Genomic DNA, 26,282 nt, shown 5'->3' on the forward strand with positions numbered 1-26,282 from the left:
TGTCATTCATTCCTTTAAGAATTGTGTATAGTTGGTTTTAGTAGTAGTTATACCTTAGTATAGCATAGGTAGTTAGAGGGAATTTTTCCTCAGCCCCAGGGATTTTCCTCTGAGAAGTCTGGGATTAATGCCAGGATCCCAGGATTCAAAAGCTGTTTCCTTTGCTTCTCTTCTGTGAGTGAGGAATGTCAATGCTGGCTCTCCTGGGTGAGGCTCACATTTCTGCCAAGTACAGCATCTGCTGCTCTTTTTGCTCTTAAGGGCTGGGTACTGAGACTCAGAAAATACCTTATGGAGAAGGCAATGAAGTCCCAATCAGATCTAGGCTGAGGGACTACCCCTTTACATCAACCTTTTCAAGTGGGCAGCACCCCTCTTAGCCTCAGGAATGGAGGCTAAGTCTGTTAAGCCTAAGAGAAGGATTCACAAGAGAGTATGGAGCACTCTTATGGACATAAGGATAAGTCTTCTGTCTCCATGTCATAAAAAGAACGCATCCCTCCATTACCCCCTCAGTCATGAGAGCCAACACACACAAGCTCTTGGGTCTTAAGCCAGACTAAATCTTCTCAGAAAGAGGAAGGCTCACAAATGTATGGATCCAACAGTTCTGACACTGGCTCTGGTGGTGGAGACATGGGGTTAGCTCCTTGTGCTTTCATCCACTTTGGCAACTGAGGTGGTATCGATAGCTAAACAGCCCCAGAGAGATCAGACAAACATGGTGACCAGCTCCACCAGTGGACTCTCCTTGTACTCTGGAACAGTTAGGGACATATGTCTCCCTGGAAGATGTCTTTGCTCTCCCCTATCGGCATCAATTGCTCCTATCAGGTCCGTCAACATTCCAGGATGTTATGCTGAAGGAGGAGTCTATCACAAGGAGACAGTCGTTCCCCAATTCCACCTGCCAGCTTTGAATTGCAGCCATCGGTCCCACCAGTGACCGGGGATCCGGCCTTCTATTCTGGTGAGTCAGAGACTCCATAGGTGTGTGCCGCACTGAGAGATGGCCCCGAACAGAAGCCCTAGGAGGTCAGGGTTCCAACCTCCAACCAGACATGATTGGCCATGGGTCAGGTGGTACTCCATGCCATCCTCCTTCAGTGACTCCATCTTACTGGCAATATTAGGAGCCCTACCCTGGACACCAAGGATCAGTGCATTAGTCCTACTTGCCATTGTCTGGCCGTATGCAGCTAGCTCTGAGTATTTGGAGGAGGAAGGTGAGCTGGATTTTACGATGACAAGATTGCTCCCATTACAGTAACTGGTCAGGTGGTCACTCCATATTCTCAGTCTCCACCAGATGACTAAACTATACCAAGACTTTATAAGGTAGTGGCAGAGCTACAAATCCAGCTGGAAGAAGTTTGTCTCAGGGCAGCTTTCTAGACATTCTGCAGCTCTCCAGTCCCAGTAGAGTGGCCTTCCCCATCAATGAGGACATCCTGAACCCAACAAAGGCAGTTTCGTACACCCCTGCTTCTTGAGCTCCCACCCCTAAAAGGGCCAAGTATCGCTACTTTTGTCACATCTAAGGAAGGAGTTCTTGATGGCCAGGCAGCTACAGAGCAATCCAAACAACAGCACTTCTTATCCTCTGATAAGGGTACACAAGACTTGACCTTCTGGGAAGAAAGATCTTCTCTTTCACCTCCCTCCAGTTCAGCGTATCTAATTGTCAGGCCCTCTTGGCCAAATATGATATCAGTTATGCTAGATCTCTAGAGTTTAAGGACAATGTCCAGGAGGAGGATAGAGCCCGCTTTCAGGCCTTACTGGATGAGGGCAAATTGGTGGCCAAAACTTCACTCTTAAGTCATGGTGGACATGGCAGATAGAGGGGTATGGTTATGATCGTTGTCATGAGGAGAGACTTGTTGCAATCCTTAAGTTTCCCTAAAAAGGTGCAAGTATGATTGCACAGAAAAACAGATGAGTGTCTCCACCCCTTCAAAGACTTGAACAACACTTTACTTGCTGGGCATCTATATCTCTGCTCCCAAGAGTAAGCATCCTAGAAAGGGATATGGGGCAAGACCACCTCCTCCGCCCTTTTATCAACAACATCATCAGGACTCACCACATAAGAAACAGAGGTGTGTAGACCCAGGAACCCAGCCTCTGAAACATCCACTGTTACTTCGCACTGTAACCTCCAGGCAAAGAGGTTCTTCTGATGGGGTTGTCAAGACCCTCCACCCTTTATTGATGCCTAATTGGAGGGCCCTAACTACAGACAAATTGGTATTTGAGGTTATCCAGGGTGGCTATCTGATAATTTGACAACACCTTCCTGGTTCCTCTTCAGGGACCACTCACAAGGAGGTTTTAAGAGCGGAGGTGAACTCCCTGCCCCTCAGAGGAGCCAAAGAAAATGTTACACCTCAACACCACAGGAAGGGGGTTTATTCTCTTTACTTCTTGATTCCCAAGTAAAATGGAGAATGGAGACTAATTTTTGATCGGTCAGTTAAACAAGTTTATCCAAAAACTAAAATTCTGCACAATATCCTTGGCATCAATAATTCCCTTATTGGAGGAGAGCACATGGTTCGCGGCTCTTAACATGAGATGCGTATTTTCTTCGAGATATTTATCCAGTCCACAAGTAGTTCCTCAGGTTCTTCCTCTTTGGCCAAGACAATTTCTAATCCAGAGTCTTAACTTTTGGTCTGGCCTCAGCACTCGGTGTTTACAAAAAATTTTTCAATAGTAGCTGCTTGGATGAGAAGAGAATGCTTTACAGTCTTCCTATACTTTGACAACTGGCTTTTCACAGGGAACTGCTACGACAAGGTCGACATAGCAACCCATATTCTGCTCAGCCTTTTGCCTTCCCTAGGTGTCAGTGTCAATCATGAAAAATCCATGTTGATCTCCACAAGGTGCATAGACTTTGTATGGGGACATTAGACTCTACTACAAGAAGAGCATTATCTATCCCTCAAAAGGTTTCAGGCCATGAGTGTTGTCATAGACCAGGTCATTATGTCTGACTAATGTCCTGTATACAGGACATTAGTCAGAACTTGCCTTTCTGTCCCTGGCAACATGGCTTCATGCACACTACACCATTTGCCAAGCTATATCTATGATGCCTACAAGCCTGACTTCAGTGTACTCACCAGAGAAGGGCACCATAAATGAAAAGGTCACAATTCTGCCCAGAGTATTAGGCTTTCTTGTCTGGCGGACAAAATTGGAGAAGGTTTGGTGTGTGGAAAGGGCTACCTATCCAAACACCCAAGGCAAACCATTGTTACCAATGCCTGCCTATGGATTGGGGTGTGCGATCATATGGCACAGGGTCATCTGGAATGCCCAGAAGTGCCAGAATGCACATCAGCTTACTAGAACTCAAGGTGGTCTCTTGGGCCTGCAGTGCCTTCCTCCCACTCATCCAATCCAAAGAGGTTTGTATAATGTCAGACAATAACAGTATTTTATATAAAGAAGTAAAGGAAAACAAGTTCCTTTCTGTGCATAGAGGCAGTTACCCTCTAGATTTGTTGCATCAAACATCACAATGCTATCAGCAACACGTTTACCAGGGGCACAGAATTCCCTAGCAGACTGCCTTGGCGCAAACAAATCACAAATGGGAAATTCAAGATTTGGTTCTTAGTGACATCTTTGCTCAATGGGGAATGCCAGCTTGGGACCACTTTGCCTCACAGGTGAACAAGAAGCATCCTTAGTAATGCTCTAGAGCAGTCCTGGGCAAATACTTACTGGAAGATGCCCTCCTGCTTGTTGTGGAAGGGTTGCCTGGGGTATGCATTCCCTTCAGTTCCTTTAATACCACGGTTTATTGGAAGATCTGTTGAGACACACCCAACTGGCCAAGACAGTTCTGATTCACTGATCTGTTGACGCTATCAGTGCAACTACCCATGAACATCCCCATGTTGCCGGACCTTCTAACGCAGCACTGCAGCAAGGTCACATGTCCCAGTCCGGGACCGCTGCAGCTCAGAGTCTGGCATTTTGGGTGCAAGTCAGATATAGAACACGTTCCTAGAGGGTGCTGTCCATCCTTAACCAAAGTAGGAAAAGATTCTATGAGAAGCTGTTGTTCAGCTAAATGGAAGCGTTCCTCCACGTGAGCTCATCAACGCAATGTGTCTCCGGACTCCACCAGAGTCACTGATATCCATAAATAGCCACTCTAACATAAGTTTTCGAATCTTGCATTCAGGTCCCTGCGAGTGCATTTAGCAGTCATCCATGCTTTCCATCCTCCAGGGATAACCCTATGATCTTTACACGTCCTATCACAACTGTGTGGTGTTGGGTTTTTTTTTTTTTAAGGAGATTCTCTGATCCACCTCCAGTGGTGAAATTCACACCTCAGTGAGACCTCATTTTTGTTCTATCGTGTCTCATGAAGACTCCCTTTGAGCTACTGGTCACATGCTCTGTGAACCATCTGTCCGTGAAGGTGGCCTTTTTGAATAGCTATAATATCAGCCAGAAGAATCAGTGAACTGGGAGCCCTTGTGGTGGGTCCACCATATACTACCTTTTTATAAAGAAAAGGTCTTGCTACTCCCCAACTCCAGATTCATACCCACTGTAGTGTGAGTTTCATGTGGGTCAGGTCATCCACTTAACTCTATTCTCCTCCTTCCCCCTCTTCTCTTCTCCCCCCCCCCCCCCCAAAAAAAAAGGAAAAAACCAAAACTACATCTCTGGGAAGAGGAGAGAAGACTGCATAATGTGGCTATCCAGAGGGCTTTGTCCTTTTATCTACAAAGGTTAGGTGTCTGTCTCATGTCCTTTGTTCTATTTGTTTGCATAGCAGAGCCATCAAGAGTGCAGACACTGTTGAAATGGATCTCTGGTTATATTATCCTTTACCATCTAGCTGGCATCTTCTCCCTCCTGCTCCCAGAAGGGGTAAAGACTCACTCCATCAGGGGGCAACCTACATCAGCTGTATCTCTGAGATGTACCCATACTAGAGCTATTTAGGGCAGCTACTTGAAGTTCTCTGCATACCTTCATCAGATGTTATGCTCTGGTACAATTGTGAACTGTCGATACAGCAGGACTAAACTCAGTTATCACTTCAGTATGCTCGCATCCACCCCATTTTTGACTACTGCTTGTTAATCTCCCACCTGTGGAATACACAAAGATTATCATTCAAAGAAATGGAGGTTACTCACCTGTAACTGGACTTTCTTTGAGATGTGTGGTCCCTATCTGTGTCCCCTCTGCTGCGGCTTCGTTTACACTGCAGTAAGAATGGAAAACTAGAGAGGCATCAGCCTGCACTGCCCTTTATGCCCTTGGTTTGGAGCCTGAGGAGAGCCACGGCACATGTGCAGGCCAATGGACACTGCAAGAAATTCCAGACTCAGGCGTACAGTGCACATGCATATCCCATGTGTGGAATACAGATAGGGACCCCACACCTTGAAGAACCTCCAGTTACAGGTAAGTAACATCCATTTCTGGTTTTATGATGAATTTCAGAAGCTACTGCTATTTTGGAGCAACGCTTTATGTTTAAAAGGTATTGCTCTGGGCCACATGACTGAGAGATGGAGGTGTGTGAACAGCCCCAAATGTAGGATTCTTAAACATCTAACTTGTATGTGTCCCATGTTTGCAGATGCAAGGGCAGATTGCACCTGCTCCAACTCGAGGCACTTCCAGACACAGTGGTGGCAGCGGGGATGATGGTGAGGAAAGAGATGAGCAAGAGGATATAGGGAATGATGTTGTGGATCTTCTGCCAAGAACAGAGATCAGGTGGGTTTAGATTCAACAAACTAAGGACTGACTCTTTGCTGCTGCATATTCTAAAATGAGCAACTTTGTATCTGAAGTCCTTTTCTCTGTTTTGGTTCACTATGGCCTTTGAAGGGCATTCAGAGAGGAGTGTCTGGTTCATATGTTGTGCTGCTATAATAGAAAATGATACTGGATGTCAGGGATTTGTTTTGTTTTTTCCTACAGTGATAAGATCACAGCTGACTTGGTGTCTAAGATCGGGGACAAAAACTGGAAGATCCGAAAGGAGGGTCTGGATGAAGTGACAAGCATCATTAATGATGCCAAATTTATACAGCCAAATATAGGAGAACTTTCAGCTGCCTTGAAGTGTCGTCTCAATGACTCCAATAAAATCTTGGTATGCTACTAAAAATCCTAATGTCTGAAGCAAATTCCTGTTGCAGTCACTTCAGATTATTATTCAGCCTGTTTCAGTTCCTTCATGGGTTGAGTGGGGCTTGAAAAGTAGATTAGTGTTTCATCCATGAAAGAAACTTTTTGTTACTGAAGTCTGTATAATAGAGCATTAAAATAGACATCTGGTAAGTTAATGAAGTGGGTGGCTCCAGGGCCTCTTTCTGCCACTTTCCCCATTGCTGTGTAAAAGACCCCACAAACTGGAAGGATGCTATAAATAAGCCAAATTTTTATGTTCAATAACTCATAATATATGCAACATCAGGAGATTAAATCACTTTTGCCTGAAAATGGGTTTTTTTTAATTGGTGTCCCTTTAAATCTACATGAAACACAGCAATAATGTCACCTATGCATGGCATAAACTGTCTCTTGCTATCAAATGGAAGTAAATGCAGGAATAGGCATGTTCTCACAGCCCTTCAAGAGACAGTCTAGATAAGCCATAATAGCAATATGTTTGTAGTGGGGGCCTGGAGCACAGAGCACCTAATAACTAGTTCATTAAAACACTTTTCTTTCTCATCCAGGTTCAACAAACACTGAGCATCCTCCAGCAGTTAGCCATGGCAATGGGCCCAAACATTAGGCAACATGTGAAAAACCTGGGCATTCCCATCATCACAGTTCTTGGGGACAGTAAGGTAGGCAATCAAGTCTTGTATTTTCCTTTAGGAATGAAGGCTCATCCTCTGTATACTTCCAGATACACTGGGAGCAATCTTCAGTGTTTGACTTAAACTAGCCTAGATGTTCAGAGGCAGGTGAGCTTTCAGAAGCTTTCTGAATGCTACTCAGAGCTCTGTCTTCCAAATTACTGCAGATTTACTATCCGCAGATATGAATACTGTCTGTGCTGTGATTAAGCTGGTAGTTTTTTTGTTCAATGTCCATGATGTACAATACAGCCCATTTATGCACAGTGTCTAGCTCTTCATCTTAAAGTGATTTTTAATAAACTCTGCTTCTCAATGTAGAAGATACAGCCTAGGTTAGCAGTACTTGGGCAGCAAGTTGGTTTGCTGTGCAGGGATCAGTGCCAGGCCTAGCTCTCTGGATAGAGTGGGCACTTATGCTACTACAGTGACTACCCCCAGCTGATGTGTAGCTTTCTGTCCAGTATTTAGCTGTGAAGAATCCTGCTGACATGGGCCCTCTCAGAATGTCTCTCTGAAAATAAGGTATATTGGAGGTCCTAAACATGATTCTATTGGAGGAATATCATAAAGGAGACTTTCATTTTTTTGTTGGGTTGGAGTTTATTTTTACTTGGCTGTGTTTTAAATTCTATTTGCTTAGTGTGATAGGTGCATTGAATAGATTGAAGTAACTAACATCTAAGTAGTCAGAACTTAATAGAGATGTCATATTGCCTATAAAACTCTATTCCATGTAGTCTGGCATCCTTGAATAGGTGTGTAAATTAGCTGCTTCAGAGCAGGCTGTTGCCTTTCGCTTTTTAGGTGTCACTGGGAAGTATTGGGTCGTGCTGTGAGTGTGTAGGAGTAAGAGATGGCATTCTCCTTGACCTCAGCCGATGATCAGTTCATGCCCTGAAGTAAAGTAGCTGGGTTTGGGCAGTTCATAGAAATGTAGGGCTGGAAGGGACGTCTGGAAGTCCTCTAGACCAGCTTCCTGTGCTGAGGCAGGACCAAGTAAACTTAGACCATTCCTGATAGGTATTTGTATAACCTGTTCTTAAAAGCCTCCAATTATTGTGATTCCACTACCTCCTTTGGAAGTCTAGTCCAGTGTTTAACTATCCTCATAGTTAGGAAAATCTTTCTAAGTATTCCTTGCTGCAGATTAAGTCCTACTTTCCACCTTCAGAACAATCAATCATTGTCCTCTTTATAACAACCCTTAATATATTTGAAGACAAGTCATTGGGTACCCTCGGAGTCCTCTTTTTTTCAAAACTAAATATACCAAGTATTTTAACCTTTCCTTTATAAGTTAAGTTTTCTTAATTTTTGTTGCTGGCCTCTCTCCAGTTTGTCCATATCTTTCTTAAAGTGTGCCACCCAGAATTGGACACAGTGCTCCAGCTGAGGCTTCACCAGTGCTGAGTAGAACGGGACAGTTGCCTCCCATGTCACTCCTATTAATACACCCCAGAATACTAGCCCTTTTTTTATAACTGCATCACATTGTTGGCTCATATTCAATTTGTGATCCACAATAAACTGGGTTACTGAAAAGTAGCTGGAGGTATCTCCTAATCTTGCCTGGATTCATAAACCTGCAAAACCTGTTTTAACCTTCATGTAAGTAAGTAACCTCATTCTTTAGCCCTCTTGTGAGTTGTGGATTTGAGATTATCCTTTCATTAGGGAGGGGCAGCAGACAAAATTCTTTCAAAGACGCTCCCATTCCTTTTCTGTATCAGGCCTTACCTAAACTTGTCATCTGACTAGTGTATTATGCCTACTTTTCAGAGACTTCTCTGTCTGATAGAATGAGTTGCATTTTGTGATGCTGGGACTTGAGTTTCCCAGCAATGAACAAAAATGAGTTCTTGGTGCAAGATGATTTAATCTTTGATGGAAAGGGTGATCCCAGAACCTCCCCAGTTTTTATCTTCTTGCTACAGAACAATGTACGTGCTGCTGCCCTGGCTACTGTGAATGCCTGGACAGAACAGACTGGCATGAAAGAATGGTTGGAAGGAGAGGACCTGTCTGAGGAGCTCAAAAAAGAAAACCCTTTCTTAAGACAAGAGGTAAAGATTGGTACTGTGTATGCAAGTTTGTTCCTTGTACTTTTGAATTGCTGCTTAGCCATAGTATGAGCATAACTATAGAAATAAAGGGGTGAAGCTAGTGCTAGTGCAGACTGCAGTATCACAAGGGTAAGAAATGTGTAATTCTGTTTGTGTACTGACTTGTAACAGTAAAAAGAAAATTTTAACAAGGATGATATTGTTACTCTCACTGGTGGTGCTGAAATTCAAATTTCAGTGTTGCTCAAATTAAATAAAATTAAAGGTGCTGCTTCCCTCAAATGAGCCTTACTTTATGCACAGGTGCTTAAGAGCAGAGCTGAGGCTTTGGGATGTTGCCTGAGCCAGGGATGCCCAAAGTGCAACTCACCGACCAAGAGTAATGCACAACTCTGAAATGCTGCCCTTATCTTTAACTTGGAATAGTAGCCATAATGGAGCCTGGCCACTTGAATCAAATTACTTGTATATTGGGATCTGCGGTCTCAGTGGGCTGCACTTTAGTGTTGAAGATCAGGGTGGTTGCAAATGGTGAATATCTGAGCTGAGTTTTGGTCCCCTTAGCTAATTCACACAACTAATTCTGTTCCTATTAAGACTGCTGGTGACTCCTTACCACAATGCATGTTTCGGACATCAGTTATATTCTGAAGGGCAAAGCTAACCTGTGCTATCTCCTTCCAGCTTCTGGGCTGGTTGGCTGACAAGCTGCCTACCCTCCGTTCTGTTCCTTCTGACTTGCTTTTGTGTGTGCCTCACCTGTACTCCTGCCTGGAGGATCGAAATGGAGACGTGCGTAAAAAAGCACAGGATGCCTTGCCATTCTTTATGATGCATCTCGGTTTTGAAAAGATGGCCAAAGCTACTGGCAAGCTGAAGGTATTGTTAGACTCTTACCTGAGGAAGAAGGCAGTGTATGAATGAGCCTGGGTGAAAGTGGGTGTAATGTCTGTGGCAAATGTCTGACTCTTACTAGAAAGTGATCTTGTGAATGTTTTGAGCCATTTAAACTCTCAGGAATCACTGCTGACTTCAGGTGTGAAATACTTGATCTTCAGTGAGTGTGGTTGAAAGTAGTTACATGTGTTAACTACATTACGACTTCAAATTCTCAAAGCACTGTCTCTTTGGCTAAACTACCTTCCATTTAGCCTCTTGCACACTGCACTTTTAAACTGCAGCCGTTTATCCCTGTTCATAGACTATGACATATCTCTCTGTATATGCATCTTTCTCTCTAGCCAACTTCCAAAGATCAGGTACTGGCCATGCTCGAAAAAGCCAAAGCCATCATGCCAGCCAAACCTGCTGCTCCTGCTAAGGCATCTTCCAAAGTGGTAGGAGGAGCAGCTCCAGCCAAATTCCAGTCTGCATCAGGTAATCTATCTTGTAATGCTGGGAAATGTATGGGAAAGAATTTCCTCAGAAAATAGTAATTTGAAGGGAAACACTAAATTTTAATGATCAGTCATGCTAGCATGAAAGTGTGTGTGTAAGACACAGACCATTTGGGGAGGCTTTGTTTACAGAAGCAGGGTATAGGGCAGGGGTCAGCAACCTATGCCTGCTGGGACTCTGCGTCCCATTAAAAATCCTGCCGACGTGGCAAGCCGCGGGGTCTGCAGTCCCGGGCCGGAGCGCCGGCTGAGTGCAGCAAGCCACTGGCCTCTCCCCCGCCTTCCCCCAGAGCCCTGCTGCCACGCGCGCAGCGCTCCGGGGGTTGGGGCTGTGCACTCCCGCAGGGCAGCATTTGGCTCCGTGGAGAGGTAAAGACACTCCCTGCTCATCCAGAGCCCTGCTGTTGCGCACACATCGCTCTGAGGGGCGGGGCTGGGCTCCAGATGAGCCTCATGGTAAGGGGGCTGGGGGGGCAGTCAAGGGACAGGGAGCAGGTTGGGTTGGATGGGGGGGGTGGGATCCAGGGGGGTGGTTAGGGGTGGGGGTCTCTGGAGGGGGCAGTCAGGGGGTGGGGGAGGGTGTTGGATGGGGCATGGGAGTTCCGGGGTCTGTTTGGGGGGTGGATAGGGATCAGGGGACAGGGAGCAAGGAGGGTCCTGGGGGAGTAGTTGGCAGGGGGGTCTCTGGAGGGGATGATCAGGGGACAAGGAGCTGGGGGGTTGGATGAGTCGGGAGTTCGGGGGGGGGGGGGGGAGGCCTGTCAGGAGGCAGGGGTGTGGAGAGGGGTTGGGGCAGGCAGGGAGCAGGGGGGTGTTGTATGGGTCCAGAGTTCTGGGGGTCCTGGCGGGGGCGGGGAGCGGTTAGATCGGCATGGGAGTCCTGGGGGTCTGTCTGGGTGCGGGGGTGTGGATAAGGGTTGGGGCAGTCAGGGGACAGGTAGGGGGTAGGGTCCTAGGGGGGCAGTCAGGGGACAAGGGGCAGGGAGGCTTAGATGGGGGGGGTTGGGGATTCGGGGGGGGCAGTCACCCAGCCCTGGACCCCCCACACACACACCCCCTCCCAGGCCCCTGCCCTGAGCCCTGTACCACCCAGCCCTCTGACTCCTTCACCCCCCCTCCCATGACCCCAGCCCTGACTCTGGCACCCCCACACATACCCAGCCCCCCTACCCTGACACCTGCACCCCCTCACATGCCCCCAGTCCTCTGCCCTGACTCTTGCACCCTCCACATCCCCAGCCCCACCAAACGGGAGTCACATTCCCATCTGCACCCCTCACACCAAATGGGAGCTGCCCAGGTAAGTGCCCCCACACCCAAACCTCCTGCCCCAACCCTGAGCCCCCTCCTTCATTCTAGCTCCTGGCCAGACCCTTCACCCCCAGCTCAGTGCAGAGAGAGGAAGAGAATGGGCCAGAACCAGGGAGAAGGTAGGTACCCACTGTATGTGGGCAGGGCCGGGACCCCAGACCGGCAGTGGGCTGAGCGGGTCCAGCAACCGGGATCCCAGCTGGCAGGAGCCGGAGGATGGAACCCCTGAGCGGCAGTGGGCTGAGCCGCTCAGCCCACAGTCGGTCTGGGGTCCCTGCTGCCGGCCCCGCTCAGCCTGCTGCCGGTCTGGGGTTCTGGCTGCCAGACCTTTCCCAGCTGAGGTCCCGGCCGCAGGCCCCACTCAGCCCACTGCCAGCCTAGGTGAACAGAACCCCAGACCAGCAGTAGGCTGAGCGGGCCGGTGGCGTAAGATCAACATTTTAATTTAATTTTAAATGAAGCTTCTTAAACATTTTGAAAACCTGGTTTATTTTACAATACAACACTAGTTTGTTGTTTTATATATAGACTTGTAGAGAGAGAGACCTTCTAAAAAAACATTAAAAATGTATTACCAGCACGCAAAACCTTAAATTAGAGTGAATAAAAGAAGACTCGGCACACCGCTTCTGAAAGGTTGCCTACTCCTGGTATAGGGAATAAGAACCACTCTGTAATGTCCCCTGTCAAGATAGTAGGTTGAATGTCTGTGGAAGACAAGTTTCATTTGTGCACGGATGGGTTTCATTGGAATGTAGAGGCAAGCCAGTTAATCACAGGGCCTTGGTGTGGTACTGGTAAATCACAGGGAAGTCAAGTCATTAAGATTTACTACTGTGGAATTAGTCTGAAAAGCTTTTAAGGACTACTTATAGAAACCCACCTCTGGGGGCTGGAGCTGCTGGTGTCTCTAGCTTAATATGCAAATATTCTTATATGTGTAGAATCTCTCTGGTCTGTAGAACATGACTGTTGGATTAATCAAACCCCCAGGACAAGAGAGGCAAAGTTCTTGTGCTTGAAAAGTTGCCGTATGTCAGCCTCGAAAGGGTGCCGCAATCCTCCGCCGCTGCTTCTGTTGTGGCGCTCTGAGCTCTTTGGGGAGGCTACAGACTGTTGGGTTTTCTTGGTGTATCATCTGTTTGTGTGTATTCTCCCTCCCACCAGCCTTTGCTCTTCCTTCTTCTTGGCACTTCCGAACTAAGGTAGAAGAGAAGTTATTCAGTTTCAGTTTTGAGAACTGTTGTGAACCAGCAATGGTAACCTCTGACAGTGATGCACTGGCTTAGTCCTGCCCTCTTGTCCCATTCTTCTAGCACCAACTTGGGAAGTCACTCACTCTGAGTGATTGGGTTTATGCCTGCCCCTCTCTAGAGCAGTGGTTTTCAAACTTATTTTTTTCTGGCAACCCAGTTGAAAAAAATTGATGCTGTGACCCAACAGAGCTGGGGATGAGGGGTTTGGGGTGTGGGCTGGGGTGCAGGAGGGGTCAGGGCCCTGGGCTGGGGGTGCAGGCTCTGGAGTGGGGACAAGGATGAGGAGGTTGGGGTGCAGGAGAGGCCCTGGGTTTGGGGTGTGGGTTTAGGATGTGGGCTTACCTTGGGCGGCTCCCGGTCAGCGACGCAGTGGAAGTGCTAAGGCAGGCTTCCTGCCTGTCCTGGCACCGTGGACCATGCTGCGCCCCAGACATGGCCAGCAATAGGTCCAGCTCCTAGGTGGAGGCTCACAAGTGGCTCTGCCTGCAGGCAAACACCCCCCCCCCCAAGCTCCCATTGGCTGGTTCTCGGCCAGTGGGAGTGTGGAACCAGTGTTCAGGGTAGGGGCAGCATGCAGAGCCCCGTGGCTGCCCTGCCCGCCTAGGAGCTGGACCTGCTGCCGCTTCCGGGGCTCAGTGCGGTGTCAGAACAGGTAGGGACTAGCCTGCCTTAGCTGGGCAGCACTGCCAATGGGACTTCTAACGGCCCGGTCAGCGGTGCTGGGTCTCAACCCACAGTTTGAAAACCACTGTTCTAGAGTGCCTGCGTGGCAAAGCTGTTGAGGGACCTGAGCCTACTTTTCAGCAGCCCCACATAAACCGTAAGGAACAATCCCTGTTAAGCTTGCCATCTAAGACCAGAAACATACTAAGATTGAGGAAAGAGGAAGATTAAAATGTGCAAATTTTTATATACATTAAGATACGAGGGTTAGTTTCTTGGTGTTGACGTAGTCTGTAAATACCTGACTGTTAGCACAGTCAGCTTCCTTTGTGCATCTGAAACCCCTGCCTCTCCTTGTGATTTAAGGGTTTTGTTCTCATTATGAGCAGCATCCCTTCTCTGCAGTGAGACTGAAGAACGGGGCTGGACTGAATGTGCTGTTCGTGAATGGACTCATTTTTTCAAAATGTGTTTGAAATAATCTCTTGTTTCCAAGCACCTGCTGAAGATTCAGGATCCAGCACCATGGAGCCCAAGCCTGACCCCAAAAAGGCCAAAGCAGGAGGAGCTGCCTCTAAAGCTAAGGTATAGTGATGCCACCATGCAAGACTAATGATCTGGGTTCCAGTTGGGGAGTGTAACAGCTTGTTAATGGAGCCCTTAATGCTTTTACAGAAGTGCTCCGTGCAAGCTTATGAGAGTATCCAGTCTCTTAAGTGAAAGATGCCCTTCACATCTGTTGTGCTGCTATCATTGTTTTTGCCCAGTCCTACTTAATAGGCTTGCCACAGTCTGATCACTGGGTCTTTAACTTCCCTTACTATAAACCTCCTTGGCTTTTTATCGAATATGGTCTGTATTTAAAATGTATCTTGATAAACTCAATCTTGTAGTCTGTTCTAATATTATAAAATCTAGTTTTGAACAGTAATTCTGAATCCACATGCCAGAGAAATTCCCATCTTTAGTCCACTGCATCCAAGGGTATATCTCTCAGCACAGTGCACAAAGGAGATGCTTAAGGATGCAATGGTAGCTACAGCTGGCTGTACCTGAAGTGCAGAGTTTAAGTTGTACTCCCATTAGTGTCTGTTTTTTCTATTCGGTTACTTTGCTATTGAACTTACCAGATAAGTGGGGCAGAAACTTCACAAGTGCTGCTCCACGTGTTGGTTGCCACTGCAACTATAGCAGTCCACCCTGCCACAAATTTGGAACAGGAAAAACATCAGAGGTTAAGGCAGGGGTAGGCAACCTATGGCATGTGTGCCGAAGGCGGCACGCGAGCTGATTTTCAGTGGCACTCACACTGCCCGGGTCCTGGCCACCAGTCCGGGGGGCTCTGCATTTTAATTTAATTTTTAAATGAAGCTTCTTAAACATTTTAAAAACCTTATTTACTTTACATACAACAATAGTTTAGTTATATATTATGGAGTTATAGAAAGAGACCTTCTAAAAACATTAAAATGTATGACTGGCACGCAAAACCTTAAATCAGAGTGAATAAATGAAGACTCGGCACACCACTTCTGAAAGGTTGCTGAACCCTGGGTTAAGGTGTCTTTGTAAACCAGCCTGCAGCCACTGAAATCCTTCATCTAAAGTCTTTCAAATAAACTAGAATTAGCGCTGTTGAGTGCACAGCAGGTTTGGGGGCTTCAGGGTCTAAAGGGAGTGATTTAGAGGTACATGTTGAGTTGTCTAACCACCAAGCCTTTTCTGTGGCCTATTGCAGCAGTCTGATGGTAATAACAGTATGTCCAAGGCTAATACAAGCCTCACCAAAGGCAATACCAGTCTGACAAAGAACAAACCCATCAAACAGGTACCAACTTAAGGTTTAGACACCCCTAGGTGACTGGTGCACTGGCCAAGTCTGAAGCGTCCTGTCTCACAAAAGGCTATTGCACACTTTGCTGTGGGTTTTGCTTCCACACCACCAGAGCATGTATCTGAGGATTCTAACCACTGTTGCCAGCTTCTACCTGCATCTCATACATTTGGCCAGCATGAGGTCAGGGGTTGGTGTCTGGCATCACTTGGAATGAAAGATTGTATATAGGTTTTGCAGTGCTTTCTGCTCAGTACTACTTTTGCTTTTTCAGGGTGCACAAGGGAAGAAGGTACCAAGTAAGCCCAACCTGAAGGAAGATGATGACAAATCAGGTCCTATTTTTATCATTGTCCCAAATGGGAAAGAGCAAAGAATGAAAGATGAGAAAGGATTGAAGGTGAGAGGGATCTTGAGAGCATACTCAATTTTCAGAAGTTTAGGTATTAAAGGAAATATGTTGTATTACCTGTGAGCTTAGTGTTGCACCTTGTGTAGCATGGGAATCCAGTCTTCATTTGATGTCTTGATACTTCAAAGCTAAGGACCATCTCTTATAGGCTGTTTACAAGGTCTTCAGTCTCCATAGCATGTATAAGAAAGCAAAAACTGTCTCCTAAGAGAAGTGGCAGAAGCCTCATTGCTTTAGGTCACTCTTAAAACTAGATTGGACCAAACAATAGAGAGTACAATATGTAACAAGCCTGGCCAAGCTCTCGGGGATGGACAAGGTGACCTAATGGGCCTCTTCCATCTCTGAGTACTAGAATTCTGAGAGACTCCACAGGTTTTTTTATTCTAACAAGCACCTGTTATCAAGCTTGGCTCTCATAACAAATCTTAATTTGCAGGCTCCTCTTACTTTGAAACCTACACTTTTTCGGTTATCTGATGATGGTTGGACCCCCAGCTGGTTAAGTGGGCATGTATCTGTAGACACAGTTTAAAGATGAGGTGTTTGGCTTAGATACGACCCGTGTTAACACGAGCATACTAGCAAGTACATTGAAGTATTGCTGCTTCCATTCTTATGGATGTAGAATGCTAAACCTGTGCATTTTTTGGTTGCAGGAGGGAGTTTGCTATTCTCTGAGCCTGTTCTGTTAGTTATGCACTGTGGCTCTTGGGTATCAGCTCAGTAACAAGCAGTATATTGCTGGCCTTGAGTTACGAGTGTGTTTTGTTTCTTGTTTTGAAGGTGCTGAAATGGAACTTCACTACTCCCCGTGATGAATATATCGAACAGCTAAAGACTCAGATGTCCAGCTGTGTTGCCAGATGGGTACAAGATGAGATGTTTCATACAGACTTTCAGCACCACAACAAGGCATTGGCTGCGATGGTAGAGGTGAGTTAGGGACCTATAGCAGACAACAATGGAACGTGGGATGTCCTTTACCACGTCCACATACTGCAGCAGTGAAATATCAAGTTAGGAGTTCTTCCTAAGTGGGCAGTAGGTTAGGAGACTTCATGGTACTAGCTTGGGCACACATTTCTCAAGTTATAGGCCTAAATGAGCACTTTCAGAGGGACAATACAATTAGTATTAATCTCTTTTGCTGAGGGAGGGAGATGCTTTGTTTGTTCAACTTTAGCTACTGCTCTGAATTTTATTAGTGAAATCTAGTAGCAGGTGCCAGCCGCTACCATGCAGTGTGGGAGAGTTGCTTAGTATGTAATAGTTGAGGGGTCTCACTAAGGCTTAAAGCCCAAGAATCTTTTATGAATCTACAACAGGAAGCTGACACCTATAAATAATTCATTTTACTGGAACAGACATGGCTTTTGATTTATATTTTGCCCTTCCTCACTTTTCTTTCCATGGACTATACCATTTATGTATTTGATCCTGCACAACCTGATGGTTTTTTCCCTTCATCTCAAGCACTTGGAGAGTGAAAAAGATGGAGTCATCAGCTGCCTGGATCTGATCTTGAAATGGCTCACCTTACGGTTCTTTGATACCAACACAAGTGTTCTGATGAAGGCCCTTGAATACCTTAAATTGCTTTTCACCTTGCTGAGCCAGGAGGAGTATCATCTTACGGAGAACGAGGCATCCTCTTTCATCCCATATCTTATCCTGAAGGTACTACATACTGAGGGAAATTAGGATAATGACTTGCCCCTGGACACTACCAGGGCACCAGCTAATGCTGTAGTTATTCTGTTCTGTACTGCTTTGATGCAGTTACCTTTGAATAGCATGGGTGGGTGGTGTGGTTGGGTTTTTTGAGTGTAAGCCTGGTATCATGCAGACTAACTGGCAAAGTATGCTGCTGGTGCAGAGTATTTAGAAGTGTCTGTCCTGGTTTCTTTTCTTTCTCTGATCATCTCCTCCACCCCCCAGGTTGGGGAACCGAAAGATGTTGTCCGCAAGGATGTGCGTGCCATTCTGAATAGGATGTGCTTAATCTATCCAGCCAGCAAGATGTTCACTTTCATCATGGAGGGGACAAAGTCGAAAAACTCCAAACAGCGGGCAGGTAGGAAATAGCACTGTTGGCTGGAGAACTTTTGGTGTACCATTGTACACATCCTCAAACTCATTTCAGAATGCAATGTGGATTAGGATATGCTGGCCATAACATTTTCTGAAAAACTCACTTTTTCCTATCTGATATCTTCCCCAAATGCATAACAACTAGGGTGACAAGGAGAAGATTGTAAAGAAGAAATATCAAGCCTCCTTGTCATCTCTCACATGCATGCACGCAAGCTCTCTGCCTGAGCCACAAACGTTATGCCTCCAGCAGCTTTCTAGTCATCTGGGAGGGGCCTGCTCTGGAATAAGAGTGATTAGGCAGAAAGTGTTAGTCAGTTTTGTCTAACCCAACATCACACATGCACAAATGGTTAAGCTGTCCAGCTCTCATTGATTTACCCACCTCCCACCCGCCAGTTGCACTATTCCTGTCCTGATGTATGGAAGAAGGCTCAGTTGTTTTCCATAATACTGCAGAACTTTCGCAATTCAACCCCTCCCCCCACCCTAGAACCATGCATTGGATTTGAAGCTTCATGTGAAGATTTTTAGCTCTATGGTAGTGAAGAGAACTTTCAGAACTGATGCAAGGTTGTGTTCCAGAATCTGCCAACAGCCTGAAACAGCTGTGTGAACTGTTCCTATTTATCTATGGGGGATTAACTAATCATTACTTTATAGTTAAATGTTGGCATGAATTATTTCACTGCTCATTTTAGAAACACTAAGCTAATGTGCTTATGGCTGGCAATAGTTGGATGGGGGACTGTGGGCCAACTGACTACTGTCAAGGGTGGCTGGATGGCAAATTTAAAAATTCAAGCCCCCTTCAGAACTAAATTGCCTCTAACCCTGCCCACAAAGTGAAGGGAGTTTCCAGTTTGTCACCAAATTGAGCACTAGAATGCCACAGACAGATGCATTACCACAGAATATAGATTCAGGTAACTGCAGAGTATATTGGAGTGGGGCACTTGTTTATTTAACTATCTCGGTTGAGGTTCAGTTAAAAAAATCAGTGTTTCTGATCCTGTAGAGTGCCTAGAAGAGCTGGGGTGTCTCGTTGAGTCATACGGCATGAATGTGTGCCAGCCAACTCCTGGCAAAGCGTTAAAGGAGATGGCCATTCACATTGGCGACAGAGACAACACTGTCCGCAATGCTGCACTCAACACCATCGTGACTGTCTACAATGTGCATGGGGAGCAGGTGTTCAAGTTGATTGGAAATGTGAGTAATTGGAAATGGAAGGAGGTAGCCTGAACCAGGTTTTAATCTTGTGTAAGGGAATCATTCACAGTGAAGTGGTAATGATCAATCATGGCACATCCTGCTGCTGACAATGGGATAGATGCCAAGAGCTCTACTTATGGTGTCAGAGTTAATCTACCATGACACATCCTTTAAAAGTTATTTGGTTAATTCCAGATTATGGGATCTCCAATCTCCAGAAACCATAGGTGGCAAACTAGAGTACTGAAGGAAGAAGTAAATGCCGACTGTGATCCCTTTATAGGGGACTGTATTGTTTGTAAATAGTGACTTACTTTAGAATGATGTGATGCCTCTGGTGACTTTTGAGGAACCTTGGATGAAGTTCTAAACCAGGGGTGGTCAAACAATGACCCCCCCCCCACCCCCACACACCTGTATTCGGCCTGTCAGGGTTTAGGATCCGGCCCGGGGGATTGCCAGCCCCGTGGCACAGTGGGACTAAGGCAGGCTCCCTGCTTGCCCCAGCCCCATGCCGCTCCCAAAAGCGGCCGACACCATGTCCCTGAGGCCCTGGAGGAGGAGGGGACAGAGTGCTCTGTGCGCTGACCTGCTGCAGGCACTGCCCCCTCCCACAGCTCCCATTGGCCGGGAACAGGGAATTGTGACCAATGGGAGCTTTTGGGGAGGTACCTGCAGGCAAGGCATGCAGAGCCCTCTGCCCACCCTCCCCCAGGGGCCACAGGGATGTGGTGCCAGCCACTTCCGGGAGTGGCGCGGAGGCAGGCAGGGAGTCTGTTTTAGGCCCGCTGCAGCTGCTACCCCAGAGCTGCTCAAGGTAAGTGATGCTGGGCTAGGGAGCTTGCAAAGCCATTTGATCCAGGTGCTTTTGCTGCAAGGTTAAAGTTTCAGTGTTCAGCCGCCTTCTTGTCCCCTCCTGCCCATAGACCCCTCCCACACCCAACCCTTTGCCCTAAGCCCCTTCCTGCACTCCGCACCCCCTCCCACACCCTGCAGTCCCTCTTGCACCCCAACCCCCTAGCCCAGCCCTACATTCATGGCCCTGCATGCAATTTCCCATCCAGATGTGACAAAAAGGTTGCCCACCCCTGTTCTAAACTCTTTTATGTATTCCAAATGAGGCATAAAACCAGCTGTAGCAATTGACTTGCTGCCTTGTTTCTTTGAAATAGGAATTCATTTATTCTAACCTTCCACTCTAGCATATAAATGGCAGTGCTGATGTAAGACTCCTTCAGTACTTCTGCCTGGGGTCTTGAATGTGCTTCTATTATTCTCCACCTTGTATTGCACCCTTTGATAAAACTTAATACTCATATGCTATAACTACTAGCTGTAAAATCTCAACCATGAAGACCTTAGAATCTGGAGGACACTTCAAATAGATTCTAACCATTCCAAGGTTAATCAGATTAAGGGCCTTAAATTGATGGTCTGGTTGCTTCTCCAGAGGAGGGAGGCTAAACGTTGACCTCTCCTTTTATCCCATAGCACTACGTAGTAACTTGAGATGAATGGAGTAGGATTGTGTATATCATAGGTGGCAGCTGCAGTTCCTAAAACATGTGCAGAGTTTGCAGACTGAACTGAAGTTGTCTTTCTCTCACAGCTTTCTGAGAAAGACATGAGTATGCTGGAGGAGAGAATAAAGCGGGCGGCTAAGAGGCCCACTGCTGCGCCGGCAAGGCAGGCAGAAGAGAAACCTCAGCGTGCTCCGAGCACGAACACTAATGCTAGCGTGCTGAGGAAGGGACCAGCTGAGGACATGTCTTCCAAACTCAAGTATGTAATGAAATAGTTATGGTTTTCTCTGGCTTCTGCAGTGTATGTGCTAAGAACATGTTCTGCAGTGTTACCTTAGTTCTTGTAGTCATTGTCTTTGCATGTTGTGAAAACTGTCTGGGCAAATATTGTAAAACAAAGTGTTTGTTTGAATCTCTCCATTGTTTTGTCTTGTCTGTCTGTCTCTTGAATCCTTTCTAAATGGTCTTGTGCCTTCTTTCACTGCTTCTCCATGGACAGAATTATGTATCGCACTTATAGGATGTAAGTACTGTCCACTAACTCCTTGGTAGCAGGGCTCTTGTATCTTTCTAACTTCTGCCTTAATCATTCCCTCTGAGTGCCTGACTCTTTACGCTGGCCAGTTCTAGATATTTGTAAATAACTTAGACTAAAATTACAAGAATAGAGGGCTTCTGCCAAGAACATCTACAACCCAAACTGCTAGCAGACATGGCAATTCCATGCTGGGCAGCTGCTGGAAATATTAGAACTCCATTCCCATGTGTTGCATTAAACTTGGTATTGATTAGAATCCATTCTTAATTTGATAGGGCCAGTGTACAGAGGCCGGCTAGATGAGCATTTTTAATCTCAGAGCTTGGGGATACATACCCATACCACAAACAAAGCTTAGTAACTGTACCTTGCATCACATGTCAATGTATTTTAGATCATTCTGATTTTTGGAGAAAAGGCCCCTGGTGAAACTTGTATAATAGAATGTTCCACCTAAAGGGAATCAAATCTCTAACATGAAACTGTTTCAGGACCCTCTGGGAGTCCTGGATGCTGATTGGCTTGTCTGGTTACTAATTCAGTGTACCTTCTCTTAGCTGTGATAAAGACCTGAGCTTCAATAAGATGTCCCATCAATGCCATCTTTGGTGCTGGATCTCAGTCATAGGCAGAGCAGTGCATGCCTGTCACAACTTCACTGTGGGCTGTAGGGAAAACCAGCAGCTTCTCAGGTGAACTATGAAAGCAAGTAATTGGCAGTGACTCTCTTGGCTTGCATAAGCCTTTACTGCTAACAGCTGGGGGAACTGTAAAGGGTTCAATTAGAGAACTGAATAAAATGAGATCTGCAAAATCACAACCTTGATATGAGAGCTTAGGACTACCACTGGATGCTAGTGTTAACATGCTGGCTTAGTGTGTATAGACAGAAACACCTTTCTTCTGGTTTCCATAGCCAAGCCCGCAACATGAGTGGCCATTCTGAGATAACTCATACAGTTCCACGGGAATTCCAACTGGATCTAGATGAAATTGAGAATGACAATGGAACAGTTCGATGCGAGATGCCAGCACTTGTACAGCACAAACTAGATGACATCTTTGAGCCAGTCCTGATCCCAGAACCCAAGTGAGTTTTTAGATGTGCTCCTGCTTAGGTGAATGCCAGTTGAAACTGTCTAGAACAGAGGTGGGCAAACTATGGCCCGCAGGCCACATGGCCTGTGGGACCCTCCTGGCCAGCCCCTGAGCTCCTGCCCTGGGAGGATCGCCCTGGCCCCTCTCCCGCAGCCTCAGCTCACCGCTGCGCTGGCGCAGTGCTCTGGGTGGCCAGGCAGCACAGCTGCAGAGCTCGGCTTGACCCAGTGCTCTGTGCTGCATGTGGTGTGGCTGGCTCCAACTGGGCAGCATGGCTGTAGCGCTGCCAGCCACTGGTGCACCAAGCAGTGTGGTAAGGGGGCAGGGAGCAGGTGGGGTTGGATAGAGGGCAGGAGAGTTCAGGGTGGTGGTCAGGTGCCCATGATCTTGCTACACAGAGGAAAAGGAAGCCTGGTCTCATGGTTAACGCATGGTCTGAGTGAGATTAGATTGTACTCTCAGTTCTGTCCCAGGTGGCTATGTGATTAACACACATCACTTAACATCTCTTTTCCATCCTCTGTAAATGAGATTGAAACTCTCCTCACAGGGATGTCTGTGAGGATGGATCCCGCTTTAAGTATCTTTGAGATCTGACTGGAAGGCACCAGTGAAGTGCAGGTTGGAACTATTTTTCCATGGAGAGTCATAAGACCTTTCCCTTCCCAACTGTCTAGGATCCGTGCTGTGTCCCCACACTTCGATGACATGCACAGTAATACAGCTTCCACCATCAACTTTGTCATCTCCCAGGTAGCCAGTGGTGACATAAATACTAGTATCCAGGCTCTGGCACAGGTAAGTGGAACTTTTAGTTGGTAGCTACACTGCACTGAGCTTAAGGCCAGTAGTCTGCGAGAGTGATGAGTTGCACACTGGTGGTGGTGCCATGTCAGGTGATGTGGGCACCACTCAGAATCTCCCTGATGACAAAGCCAAGTGCACAGGGGCCATCTGACTCGCTAATTCCATAAGTTTTCCATCAGACAGAACGTAGGACGTGTTCTGTAGGTGGGAACTTGTAGTAGATTATCATCCATATTGATTCCAGCTCTGAGCTGGTGATGGCTGTCAGTGATGATGAAATGGTGGTGGTGTCTTAAGACTCTCTTCCTGTTTCAACTTTGCTTTTACCCTGACATACGTTCAGGTTACTGGATGTTTCACCTCCATGTTGAGCCGGTGAGGGTTAGTTTTAGATTAAACTGCCTTGCATATCCCAAGTGTAGGAGTTGCATGCCCTGACTCATAACCCTTGAACCATTCTGTTAGGGAGCACCATGTCCAGAAAATTACACAAGACCAATAATTACAAAATCTGTAATATAAGCTCTTGATCACTCAAAATTTTGCACAGTTCCATGAGTATAGGATAGAAGTCATAGCTAAGCAAGGGATCACTAATGCCACTGAATGTACTGGGATTAGTTGTAGAAGTGCAAAGTCTCTAATTTTTAAGATGAATTTTTAGAAAGTAGATGTCTTGACTAATAGTAAGTGTGGAGGAAGCGAAGTTAAACATTCTTCCTGTACCGTTTGCAGAGGATCAACTTTAATGTGTCTGGGGTGTTTTGCTCTTAGATTGATGAGGTCCTCAGACAGGAGGACAAAGCAGAAGCCATGTCTGGACACATTGACCAGTTCCTAATAGCTACATTCATGCAGCTCCGACTGATCTACAACACACACATGGCAGATGAGAAACTGGACAAGGATGAGATAGTCAAGCTCTACAGCTGCATCATCGGGAACATGATCTCGGTAAGGCAGGGAGGAAAGGGAACAAGCCTTGTGCAAGTGGAGGGTGGAGATGACACTGTCCTGCACTGGCCTTGCCATCTAGTGAATCTTGTTTAAGAAGGCTTCTTTCTAGCTATTCTCTAAAATGGCTCATTTGGAGCTAATCTAGCAACAGCCCTGTGCAGGAAATCAAATTGGATACAAAGTACATGAGGCATAGGGGGAATGAATGCTTCATGTCTGTCTCCAGCCAATGCTCAGATTAGCTGCAAGCATCTTGGGACAATAGGGGTTAAGGAATCTTATTCCAAAGAGGACTATAGTTAGACACCCTCTGGATGGGTTGGTGTGATGTACAGATTGAGCTTTGTGTCTAGTACTGTACAGAACATACGTACACTCATTGTTTTATGAAACTTGCTGATAAATGGTAGCCCGTTCCAGACATTATTTATACACGAGATGTTGATTGAATGAACTTTCATTCTACCATGAATACTGCGGCTGAAAGGTTAGTGATTGCTACAGTTTGGGTTGTTTGTCTTCAGTTGCTGAAAGTTTCTAAACTTGGTTTCTGTCAGAGGATAACTTTTTTTTAACTTTCTAACATGGCACAGTTATCTGAAATGAGGCAGTGGCAAGGGGGAAATACTTTCCCTGTTGCAACAGCTTGTGACCACCCTGACTAACTCTAGTGTTGAAATTGAGCAGGGATGAGGCCTTGTCTAAAGGAAGTACCATTGACTACTAAAAATGACTACTTGTATCCCTAGTCAGGGGGTTGGGAAATGTATTTTTGTTCTAGCATTTTTAAGGCCAGAAATGACCATTATGATTTAGTTTGACTTCCTGCATAACACAGACTGTAGAATTTGTACATCAAGCCTAGTAACTTGTGGCTGAACTAGAGCATGAGGTACGGTACATTCTGGATGTTATTCTTCCAAACATCCTAAGTAAAATATGGCTGAGTTGTATAGGTCTGCCTGATTTCAGTGTATGGTGGAGGAGGCATAGACTGTGTTACCTTAATTCAGAGCCCTTGTGCATATACATTATGATCACTAGTTGTTCCCCATCTCCCCCTCCCCCCAGCACCCACCTTGTTCAATGCACAGGATGGGTGGTGCTCACTTAATGATATGCTATTATTTTTCCCCTTGTTCATTGTGCATCCCCATGCCTTCTTTAGTGCACACTGTTCAAATTTTGTTCTTAAGACAGAATTATTTCTTTCAGGCATTTCTGTGGTGCTCATCACATAGTGTGAGTGCTTTTCAAATTTATTAATTTTTCATAACACCCCCGAGAGATTCGGGAGGGGGGAGAGTTGTTTGTTATCCCAATTTTACAGATGAGGAGCTGGGGCACAGAGGAATTTGAGATGTCTAGTCCTGATGTTTGAGTATATGTAGCATTGTACAGCACTTCATATAGTCAAAGCACAGCTCCATTGAATGCAATTGTGAGTGTGCAGCGCTTCTGCAAACTAGACCCCAAGATCTGAAGTCAAGCACCAAAAAATGGGGAACACACAATTAGTGACCACCTGTGAAAAGTCTGGTTTAAGTGACTTGCTTAGCATCACATAGGAACTCTGTGGCAGAGTGGGGACAAAATTCAGTTTTCCGGGCAGCATTCAACTGCCTTAATCAGGAGAGCATCCTTTTTCTTCCTGCAATCCTCTGCTTCATTTACTACACATGTTCCAGTTTTTGCAACAAATGAAGCAAGGGTCCTATAGACCAGTGTTTCTCAACAACTGGTCCATGGACCAGCGCCAGTCCCTGATACAGTTTAGGAAGGCAGCAAGTCAGTCCCTGGTATCAAAAAGGTGTAGAAATTATGCTATAGACAACCGTCTCCTTCACCACACAACACTGATTCAGCCCCACAGCGGGCCCATCCTGTGGAGGAAAATATATTTTGATCATAGGGGGGCTGAACTAAGGTTGCAGAGGCATCCTTAACTCTGGCATCTCCTAACTTGTGATTAGAGCTGGGCAAATGGACATTTTTGGTTTGTTGGCAATTCTGAAAAATCAAAGGTTTTCAGTTTTGGGTTGAATTGAAACCAACTTTTTTTTTTTTAATCTTTCAGCCAATCAGTCAAAACATTTCATTTCAGCCTGAAACATTTGTTTAGCTATTCAATCATTTTTGACAAAAGAACAGGAAAACTAGATTCACAGAAGGGCCGTAGGAAGAGGTGGCAGTGATGTCTTCCTTTATAAGCTTTAGCCCAATGGTTAGGACACTCACCAGGGATTTG

At 46.0% G+C, this 26,282-nt stretch overlaps 1 protein-coding gene, 1 long non-coding RNA gene and 1 other non-coding gene across 4 annotated transcripts in view; 2 read left to right on the plus strand and 1 right to left on the minus strand.

Moving 5' to 3' along the window:
- Window positions 1-26,282, plus strand: part of CKAP5 (cytoskeleton associated protein 5) — a 79,329-nt gene that overhangs the window by 43,727 nt on the left and 9,320 nt on the right. Inside the window, exons 20-36 of one of the 2 annotated variants that reach the window (XM_045013848.1) lie at window positions 5,627-5,766; window positions 5,974-6,148; window positions 6,738-6,851; window positions 8,801-8,929; window positions 9,614-9,808; window positions 10,171-10,306; window positions 14,053-14,141; window positions 15,295-15,384; window positions 15,665-15,790; window positions 16,589-16,738; window positions 17,279-17,482; window positions 17,744-17,879; window positions 18,915-19,108; window positions 20,721-20,893; window positions 22,089-22,262; window positions 22,948-23,068; window positions 23,852-24,031. In XM_045013848.1, the coding sequence (XP_044869783.1) occupies window positions 5,627-5,766; window positions 5,974-6,148; window positions 6,738-6,851; window positions 8,801-8,929; window positions 9,614-9,808; window positions 10,171-10,306; window positions 14,053-14,141; window positions 15,295-15,384; window positions 15,665-15,790; window positions 16,589-16,738; window positions 17,279-17,482; window positions 17,744-17,879; window positions 18,915-19,108; window positions 20,721-20,893; window positions 22,089-22,262; window positions 22,948-23,068; window positions 23,852-24,031 (2,526 nt within the window). The remainder of the gene's footprint in view (window positions 1-5,626; window positions 5,767-5,973; window positions 6,149-6,737; window positions 6,852-8,800; window positions 8,930-9,613; window positions 9,809-10,170; window positions 10,307-14,052; window positions 14,142-15,294; window positions 15,385-15,664; window positions 15,791-16,588; window positions 16,739-17,278; window positions 17,483-17,743; window positions 17,880-18,914; window positions 19,109-20,720; window positions 20,894-22,088; window positions 22,263-22,947; window positions 23,069-23,851; window positions 24,032-26,282) is intronic. The other variant, XM_045013849.1, reaches the window with a different exon arrangement.
- On the minus strand, window positions 12,184-15,955 carry LOC123368772. Its single transcript, XR_006578887.1, has 3 exons — window positions 15,860-15,955; window positions 14,684-14,756; window positions 12,184-12,837 (listed from the first exon to the last, which is right to left on the minus strand). It is a non-coding gene; the product is annotated as an uncharacterized LOC123368772 (long non-coding RNA).
- LOC123370576 lies at window positions 23,124-23,234 on the plus strand. Its single transcript, XR_006579473.1, has one exon. It is a non-coding gene; the product is annotated as a small nucleolar RNA SNORD67 (small nucleolar RNA).

The sequence above is a fragment of the Mauremys mutica genome, chromosome 4, assembly GCF_020497125.1.
Source record: "Mauremys mutica isolate MM-2020 ecotype Southern chromosome 4, ASM2049712v1, whole genome shotgun sequence".
Classification (NCBI taxonomy): domain Eukaryota; kingdom Metazoa; phylum Chordata; order Testudines; family Geoemydidae; genus Mauremys; species Mauremys mutica.